At 34.0% G+C, this 9,498-nt stretch overlaps 1 protein-coding gene and 1 long non-coding RNA gene across 2 annotated transcripts; one reads left to right on the top strand and one right to left on the bottom strand.

The window, feature by feature from the left end:
- Positions 1 to 5,391: 5,391 nt before the first annotated feature.
- On the bottom strand, positions 5,392 to 6,669 carry LOC140038731 (uncharacterized). Its single transcript, XR_011842304.1, has 2 exons — positions 6,061 to 6,669; positions 5,392 to 5,562 (listed from the first exon to the last, which is right to left on the bottom strand). It is a non-coding gene; the product is annotated as an uncharacterized lncRNA (long non-coding RNA).
- A 291-nt stretch (positions 6,670 to 6,960) lies between these two features.
- On the top strand, positions 6,961 to 8,915 carry LOC140038502 (choline monooxygenase, chloroplastic-like). The gene is made up of 7 exons (XM_072083878.1): positions 6,961 to 7,042; positions 7,157 to 7,239; positions 7,729 to 7,827; positions 7,907 to 7,939; positions 8,048 to 8,185; positions 8,440 to 8,561; positions 8,649 to 8,915. Exons 1-7 carry the CDS (start codon positions 6,961 to 6,963, stop codon positions 8,806 to 8,808), a joined length of 717 nt encoding a protein of 238 aa, XP_071939979.1. The 3' UTR covers positions 8,809 to 8,915.
- The last annotated feature ends 583 nt before the right edge of the window (positions 8,916 to 9,498 follow it).

Here is a 9,498-nt window from a genome sequence, read left to right as displayed (position 1 = left end):
ACTTTTGGGTTTTAATGGCTTCGCTGACTGTTTTTTTATATATAAACTAGCTAGTATTACTATGGCAAAGTGATTTGTCAAATTGGAGCAACTATTGGATATTCAGGGCTGGACTTTATTTTTTAGTTTAGCTACTGGGAAGTGTAGATTATGGGAAAGGGTTTGGATTTCAAAATTATTGACATTTGATGACCATGAATTGCATTAGAGAAATAAAAAAGTCACCTTCATGGGGTCCAGAAATTCTATTTTTGTTGTTATATCTTCGTAAGGATAACTCGGCATTTAATTAAAAGTTGCTTTGGCTAGAAAATTATAGCTTTAGCAGTATATTGCCAGACTTAAGTCAGAAGTTTTTAGGCACTCTACATGTACGTTTCCTTAACCAAATACTAAATAATATATATATAAAATAAAATAAGAACAAATACTAGTGGACTATGAGCAAATGCAACATTGCCTGTGATCCCAAAAAAAAAATGTCAGATTCTCATTCTTTCTCACTTACTTACATTGTTTTGTAAAAATCTGCATTCTGTTTTGACGATTGTATTGCGTTCTTTCTTCTTTTGGCTATCTGGACTGAATTCCTGTGACGTCATAGTTGCAAAGCTTCTTGATCATGTTACGAACAATAACATGATTTTTTTTTTATTCAAGAAACCAACCATTTTGTGCTTAATTTCTTGCTTCTAATTTTGCCATATGTTTATCTTCTGTGATGTTCTCTGTTCATTTTTTTTTTGGGGTGGGTAAAAGCTCCATTTGGCACATTTTGGAAAGATCTTTTCCCCCTACTTCGTTGAGTCATGAATCATTCCATCTCCTGATATTTCCCCTCACAGTTCTAGATTACAAATCCTTTGGAAGTTCTACAAAATTAACCAAAAGAAAAAAGAAAAAGACATAGACAACCTCAATAGGTTGTTTGCAAAAAAGTAATAAGAACTTTTGGTAAGAACTTTTGGTTCTCAGGGCTCTTAGTTTTGCTTTGGAGTCACCAAATCTCCTCAATTGTTATTAGTTGGCTTAAGGATTATTATCCTAAAATGTAGCATTATTATTGCACTAGATGCTCAGTAATGTTCTTTTCCAAAAAAAATATTATTACAAGAACTTTTACTTTTTTGTGTCCAGTTAGAATTTTTTTAGATCTTACTTTTACTTGGCTTGCTTGATTTGATTTTTTTTTTTTTGTGGTTAAATGACGTGGAGGAGGAGGAAGCCTGAAGCAAGTGATGGTGATTATGATGTACGCTTTGAGATTCAATTGTAATAAGACTCAAGTATTTGTGTTCGCTTGTAGTGTTTTTTTTTTTTAAACAAAACCAATTTATTATTTTTTGACATTGTAGTAATTATTTCAAAATTAAGTTTATGGTGATTTTGTAGTCTGAATCATTCAATTTTGTCATTCTTTTCGATGTTAACGTCTGTAAAAAGGTCAAGTTTCTTTCTATGTATGGTTTAACATTAGATTTGAAAAGTTTGGTAGTAATATTAGACTGTTAAAAGGGTCAAGTTTCTTTTAAATTATAGTTTGATCTGAGATGACCCTACTTTAATTTAGAAATTCAGCAGGATTGTTAGCATATGAATCTATTTGTAGTCGATGAATGTATCATAATATTCTGCCATGTCTCACATTGTTCTGCCATATAACAAAATACCTCATTTTTACCAGCACAGGCCAATCCTAGGCTGGGCGTAGCGCAGGATCCAAAGACTAGTAAAACTTAAAAGAATATTTCCACGTTCCATTAAATTATCATTTTAACTAAAATTAACGAAATGTACTGGGACATGATTGTGAATTTAGAGACCCAAAAAAAGCCCCTTAAAATTTTAATATTATTCTTTTCTTGCTTTTCTTCTTCTTTCACTCCTCTATTGCCAGACTGAAGGTACCACATTCCCATCAGCACACAATCAATAGCTTAGGCAAGTCTAAAACTAGAACCAACATTATACATCCGCTGCAAATGCACCCAAAAGGAAATCAAAGACCATCTATGCTCCCAAAAATGCTTTGATCCCACATTAAACCTCCCTATAAATCCATCAAAATCCCAACTAAAATAATTAATCTCAATGAAAACTAGAATGATGGTACTAAAGTTGAAGAAATGTCAAAAGTGACGGAAAAAGGCTGTCATATGAATAAAATAAAATTGCTCTTACTGGTCTTGACTTTTAGAATTCATCAATTAATTTTTTTTAAACCGATTTCATGGGTAATCTTTGAAAATTTCAGCAGCCTCAAATTGTACCCATGATTGTCATTTTTTTTGTGGTAAAATGAAGCTGAAGACAGAAGGTCGTAGTTTCATGTATATTCGAGACCCTCAATACCCTCGAACTTTAGTGGCAGCAACTTTTCATCTCTACAAGTCGGATGTCAAGACACTCGCCCGAAAATCAAAATGCTTCACCTTAAAATCTCGATCTATACCAGTGAATGAGACACCACTTGTGGCTTGGATTCCAGAACACTAGAAATTTTTTGTAATATTTTGAACATTAAAAATTCAGTAAGAAAGATGGGAGAGTTAGATTTTTGAGTGGATTGGTGAGGAGTAGAACCAGGGGAAGGGATCTTTCCTTGTAAGTTGAGATGAAGAAGAATCAAATCCAGAAAGAATAAGATAAGGAATAAAAAACAAAAAGAAAACAAAAAAGGAATGAAAAAGGGTTTGGAATCTTATGTCCCCAAATTAGTCTCTATCCCCTCTGCTCCTTTTTTGTACAGCTGTCATGTGTTTTCTAAATTTTTGTTAACCCAAACTCAAACAATGATAAATTGCAATTTTGTCATTTATTTTATAATTAATTTCCCCTATTACCTTACCAAATGTGGATTAATTGTCTGATTCTACTCACTTTTGAAAATTTGCATTGATTGCAGGGAGTTGGGATAAAATATGGTAAAAAGGCACAAACAAGGCGCAAACAAGGGAATTTGAGTAGCAGTCAATTTTTGGAGACTAATTCAATTCGGTTTCCTTATCTATTGGAGGATATGCGTCAGACTTGGAGAGAAAGGAGGACACTTTCTTTTTCTGTTCTTTTGGTAGTTTCCACAGAGGAAGGAAGTCAACAAAGACTAGGACTCTTTTCGCTTTTTCTTTTCTATTAGCCGTATGGTGGGTAGACAATTAGTAATAGGATTTAAATAGTAGAATTGCAGACATTCTTGACTACTTTGGATTTTGACGTTTGCATCTTATTCTTGTGGCTTATTCCATCGGATTGCTCCTCTCAATTGAGAGACGATGTATGCAACAATTAAATCTAGAATTTTGCATGGATTTTTCTCAACGGAGATGAACTAAATCTATACTTCTAGTCAAGGAACAACGGAGGATTTGGTTCGACTAAAATTATGAGATCTAACTGATTTTAGTTTTCCTATTATTTTCTGGTATTCGTATATTTCTTGTTTTATTTTCCTATGGTTGTTGTATTATTCAATTGTCCCGAGCCCAAATGTTAGATTAATTCAATAGCCTAGAACCAATTAGAATAATTGGATCCGTAATTATTTGATTGTTCTAAATTAGTAGCAACTGACATAATCAGGGTTATATCAAGGGAATATACGGGCTAATTTATAAACAACCCTCCTAGTGTGTTGTTTGGTTAGAACAGGGTTTCTTTAAATCTTAAACCAATTGTGAAATTTAATTCTACGGTCGTACCTAGGATTATTTTGTAATTAGAGTAATAGCTAACGGTCGTACCTTAACTATCAATAATTACGGAGAAATTGATTGTCATCGCTTGTTTGGCAATTATAACTTATTTATCAGTTAATATGTGGAATTATTCTTGCATCGATGATCAATTAGAATAACCATTTCCGAAGTTGCTTCTTGACTAGAGCTGTCCAATACTATTTGAATTTTTACCTTCTTGTTATTTAATTTTTATTTAGTTTAACTGCAATATTTGATTAGTATAACTTATTGTTAATTTCTCTAAAATCCCCCATTGTCAATTTGAATTTCAAAAAGACAAATATCCCCAGTCCCTGAGGATACAACCTTACTTGCCATGTATACAAATTAACAAGTTTTCATGAATAAATTCTGGTATATCGGATTAAGCAAACTCTTCGGAGTCAGGGTGAATCTAGTAACCCATTGTACATCTAGAATCCCTGCTCCAGTACTAGAATTGACTCAAGACTGCTTTTGTTGGCAACTAGGACTTTCATTATTATTATTACACAGGCATTCTACTTACTTTTGGAAATTTGTAATTATTGTAGGGAGTGGAACAAAATTCCATAAAAATGTGCCAATTTGACGGTAGTCAGCAGAAGAATTTGAGTAGCAGTCAAGTTTTAGAGACTAATTCAATTCGATTACCTTATCTATTGGAGGATATGCGTCAGACTTTGAGAGAAAGGAGGACACATCCTTTTTCTGTTCTTTTGGTAGTTTCCACAGAGGAAGGAAGTCAACAACGACTAAGACTCTTTTCCCTTTTTCTTTCCTATTAGCCGCATGGTGGGCAGACAATTAGTAATAGGATTTAGATAGTAGAATAGTAGACATCCTTGACTACTTTGTATTTTGACTTTTGCATTTTATTCTTCTGGCTTATTTCATTGGATTGCTCCTCTCAATTGAGAGACGATGTATGCAACAATTAATTCTAGAATTTTGCATGGATTTTACTACAAGAAAATTGTTCATCAGTGACGACACAAAGTCATCACAGAACATACAAATATCGTCACAAATACCTTTTATTGACGACTTTTTGATCGTCACAAAGTCGTCACTAAATCCCCGTCGGTAAAAGTAAACAGTGACGACCTGAAATGTCGTCACTAAATAGTTCTCATTAGTGACGACTTTAAGTAGAGCATTTTTGACAAAAGGTCAATTCGTCAATAAAACACTTCCGGATTGTTGTCACTAATGACAACTATTTAGTGACGACATTTCAGGTCGTCACTAAATAGTTGTCATTAGTGACAACAATCCGGAAGTGTTTTATTGACGAATTGACCTTTTGTCAAAAATGCTCTACTTAAAGTCGTCACTAAAAAGCACCAAAAGCCATTGTATATAACTATTTTACTGATAACAATTGTCGTCACAAATGTAGTTTAGATTTAGTGACAGTCTCTGTTGTGACAAGGAGTTTTTATTTTCTATTTTGTGACAACTTTTTTTTGTCATTAGATAATTTCTCAATAGCTTAATAGTCATAATTTGGCCTGTAATCATTGCTAAATCATTGATTTTAAACAAACCATACAAATAAACATGAACGATTGATAACCAAAAGTATTTGCATTAGATTACATGGTAATAATATAGCATTCTCAAATGCCAAATTCAAGTGTACATTACCCAACTAATGCCTACAAAAATAACATTTGTCCAAAATATCACTTGTACATAAGGTACAAGTACAAAAGCAATCACAGTTTAAGAAATTGAAAAACATCTAAATGAACCACTCCATGAGCAAAAGGCAATTTTGTCTTCAACGTTCTTCAACCATAACCATAGATATCTTCCAAAAGCTAGTATGAATAGCATTTATCTGTCATAAAAGAGTAAAAGAAGTAGGTAAGGGGAGGAGTACAATAATAAAGAACAAGTAATGAGACTTAAATTATTAAGACAAAAATTACAATTCATTAAGAACCTCATATAATTTGGGCCCACATATTACAACACCAGCAAGAAATTAGAAATCACAGTCCAATCTATACAAATACAACACTGCATAAGCTCAACTAAAGAGCTCTCTAAAACAGTTTTTTTTTTATTTTCTTTGGGTCCAAAATAATGCAGTCTAATTCCAAACGGCAATAATGACCATAACAACACGTATTTGTTCATATCTACCACGTAATTTAATGGAAAAGTTCAAACCCAACCAAGAACAATTAGCAATGGTTTGTTAAACTTGATCTTTTATATATATATATATAAAATCCAATACATTCATTAAACCATCTAAAAACGTGATCTAAATATCATCTAGTCAAGTGTAATCAAGAAAATATTGTTTCCATAAATACAGAAAGACAAGAACCTGAGCTGCAACTTCTGTTTGGTTATAAGCTCCTCTTCTTCCCCAGTCTCCAACAACCAGGATACTGAGCGATCCATCAGGTTTGATGGGACGTTCAAACCTTGGAAGTTCAGCTTTTGAGTAAACCAAACACAGCCCACAAATGAGAATGATCTTGTAGAGAAGATTGATATTCTGGAGGTTCTTGGAAGCCATGGATGTGGTTTGAAATACAGCTTCCAAAAGAGTTAAATTATCAGGGCTGTTTGGGGTAAGATGTATGGGGGGAAACTGAGAAAAGGTTGCTTAAATAACTCAGACAGAAAGGTAGGACTGAGGAGGATGGTACCTAGGAAGCTTCCTCCTGATCTTTGTGAGCCCAAGGGGTCATTTTTATGCATGGACAAAATCAGAGGATAGAAAAGTTTCTTGAATGGGATGGAACCTGGGATAAAAATCTGTTTTGAACTTTTACAATTTGGACAAATGGAGACTATTTATTCAGAGCTCCTTTACACGTTTGACTCTGTGTGTGCGTGTTGTCTGGGTATAGAGTTCTCTGCATAAGCATTTGTACACATTTATTCATATACATGTACATTTTATAAAGAAAAGTTTCACTTTTAGGAGATGGAAGATGTAGTAGTTGGTCCCATTGCATCACCATGACTTAAAAAAAAACTTGTCTTTTTTCTTTTTTTACTCATGATGAAACTAAAAATGCTATTACCAGCTATTACCAAAAAACAATCCACAGTGACCACAAGTTACCCAAAAACAGGTCACATCAGCCCCAAAAAATGCTATTATCAAAAACAGTCCACAATGATGCATAACATCAGCCCCAAAATCAATAAGTTAAAGGATCAGAATAGCAACAGTTCACATTAGTATTGTAATTCAATTATTCGTATGAGAAGGATGCATTACCAGCTATTACTACCAGATGCATTTCCATTGCCTTGGTTCTTGGACTGCAATTCTGCTCGTAAAGCCTTAAGCAGTTCCTGCATTTCAAGCTGCTGGTTTTGCATTTCAGCTTGTTGATTCTCAAGCCTTTGCATCAGCTGCTATTGAGATTGGACTTGAACTTCCAATTCAACTGATCGTTTCTCAGCATTTCATAATGTTTGTCGACATCATGCCTCGCTTCTTGCGTCTGGAAGTGGGCAGAAATCTTGTTTTGTTTGCCCATATCATGTGAGTTCACAGGTTCCTAAATCAGTTGGTTCAGTCACTGCATGAATGAATTCTTAATTGCATCATGTGGTGATTTTCCTCATATACAAGATAAATGTTTATACTTTGATTGTCGTTATAGTTTTAAGCATTTGGGATTGTGTACAGTGCTCATGTTTGTTTTGGGACAGAGAGTGCAGACCCCTTGGCTGTTTGTAATCGTGTAAAAACACTTTGTAAGGATCTAAGTTCTTTAATGAATGTCTTTGTTTTAACCGCCGCAAATATTTGTTTACGAGTCTACTTGCTACTATGATTTCATTGACTATGTCGTGGCTGGAGGTGTATTTTATCCTTAGATAAATAAGACTTTTAATCAAACATTAGGAACATAGTCCTATTAGCACGTTTATTAAAGTGTGCTTTACAACTTTCAGATTTTTATTATGCTATAAAAAATTTACTGATCTAGGTCAATAAAACGCTATCTCTCTGTTTTTTTTCCCCTAGGGGTGGACATATGGTTTGGATGGTACACTCCTCAAGGCAAATAGAATATCAGGAATCAAAAACTTCAAAGTACATGTAAGGAAATTTCTTTTGATAAAAGTTCCAAGTTTGTAATCTTCACCTTTCTGTTGAAATTAGTGATTTAGGATTTACTTTCTTGCACTTGCTTTTTTCTCAGATGAGATCTCCTTACCAGGCTGGTGTTTTCCCTGTACCCTTCTATTCTGTCTGAGTTGGTTTTTTTGCTTAGTATATACATCGAATCTTGGTGTCTCCTTTGTCAAATTATAAGAAGCCCATTTTAACAAATTCTGTTTAGTTTTATGTGGTTGTTGCTCATGGATTAGTTCTTTGCTTGCAGGTTTTCTGTGACAACTACTTAGATGGGGGATATCACGTACCATATGCTCATAAAGGCCTTGCATCTGGTCTTAAGCTCGAGTCATACTCCAGCATAGTATGCTCTCTACTGGATTCCATTTTATGGCCTTCTGTTTGTTTCTGTCTGTTGTTTTCTATTATCTTTCTGCTCTATAGCTAGTTCAAGATTTTCACTGGTCGAGCTGTCTCTGGATGCTTGTAATTCTTTTAATAAACGTGTTTTTCATGTCAATCTTGAACCAGAGTAATTCTTAATTGTCCGCACCTATGTAAGGTGTCAATGATTTCTATCTGGTATTAACATATGTTTTTCTAAATGCAACTGTAAAGGTATATGAAAAAGTTAGCATCCAAAAATGTGATGGTGATGCCACAGAAAGTGCACCAGACTTCGATCGACTTGGCTCAAAAGCTCTATATGCTTTCATATATCCAAACTTCATGGTTAATAGGTCAGTACTAAGATGTACCAATCCTATAATCATCTTTTTGTTGATAATTTATACCTGAATACGCATAATGCATTATCTTCTTGTTAGGTATGGACCTTGGATGGACACCAATCTGGTTGTACCATTGGGGCCTCGGAAATGTCAAGTGATATTTGATTACTTTCTTGATACATCTCTTAAGGTAGACTTCCTTCTGATAAGTCATTACGTTGGAATTTATTCAACCACTGATTGTGGAATCCTCTAAATCACACTATCATTACTGCAAAGCCAGAAAATCTAACTATAAACAGTGGCATGCTTGTGTCAAATTGGATGTATTTGGGATATAAAGAGTATCTCAAATTGGGGAAAGATGCATAAACAAATTAAAAAGTACACAGATTATTTTGCTTTGAATAGCATTAAAGGATTACTCTGGTGCAAGTTTGCAGTGTCACATACTCTGCTCGTTCCTTAGCAGAAGAGAAGTATCTCAACAGGCAAGTCTAATTCTTGTACGACATTTTGGATTCTTTCCTCTTTTTTTTTTTGGATTTTTTTGTTCTTTTATCCATGATTATAATGACATTCACCATCTTTACAAGTAAAACGAGCTTGTGATATATATAGTAAATCATAACAAACAAAAGTGCTGTACATAATCAATATAACTATGCTACTTATTAAGCCATCAAAAGTGCAGATTTCAGATATAGGGTGTTAATTTAACCCTTCGATCCCTATATACAAAAACCAGAATTTTCTTTTTAAAAAAACAATACCAGAATTTATTGCAATGCAACTGAAAATATTAGACAAAATAGCCCCACTGAGACTAGTGTCTTGGTTGCTGCTAATTCAGAAGAACTGGGCAGTGGACATAAATGATTCCTTCGTCCATTCCCTCAATTTCTGTCCCCTTTCATGGCAACCTTATCGGATAAGAGGATATATA

Source organism: Coffea arabica, chromosome 3e, assembly GCF_036785885.1.
Source record: "Coffea arabica cultivar ET-39 chromosome 3e, Coffea Arabica ET-39 HiFi, whole genome shotgun sequence".
In the NCBI taxonomy this organism is placed as follows: domain Eukaryota; kingdom Viridiplantae; phylum Streptophyta; class Magnoliopsida; order Gentianales; family Rubiaceae; genus Coffea; species Coffea arabica.
This window is presented reverse-complemented; position numbering and strand designations above follow the sequence as displayed.

Coding starts and splice junctions, on each gene's coding strand:
- LOC140038502 (XM_072083878.1), top strand. CDS start 6,961: ATGCATTACCAGCTATTACTACCAGATGCATTTCCATTGCCTTGGTTC. Junction 7,043..7,156: donor TGCTCGTAAAGCCTTAAGCA/GTTCCTGCATTT, acceptor ATCGTTTCTCAG/CATTTCATAATGTTTGTCGA. Junction 7,240..7,728: donor GTTTTGTTTGCCCATATCAT/GTGAGTTCACAG, acceptor TTTTTCCCCTAG/GGGTGGACATATGGTTTGGA.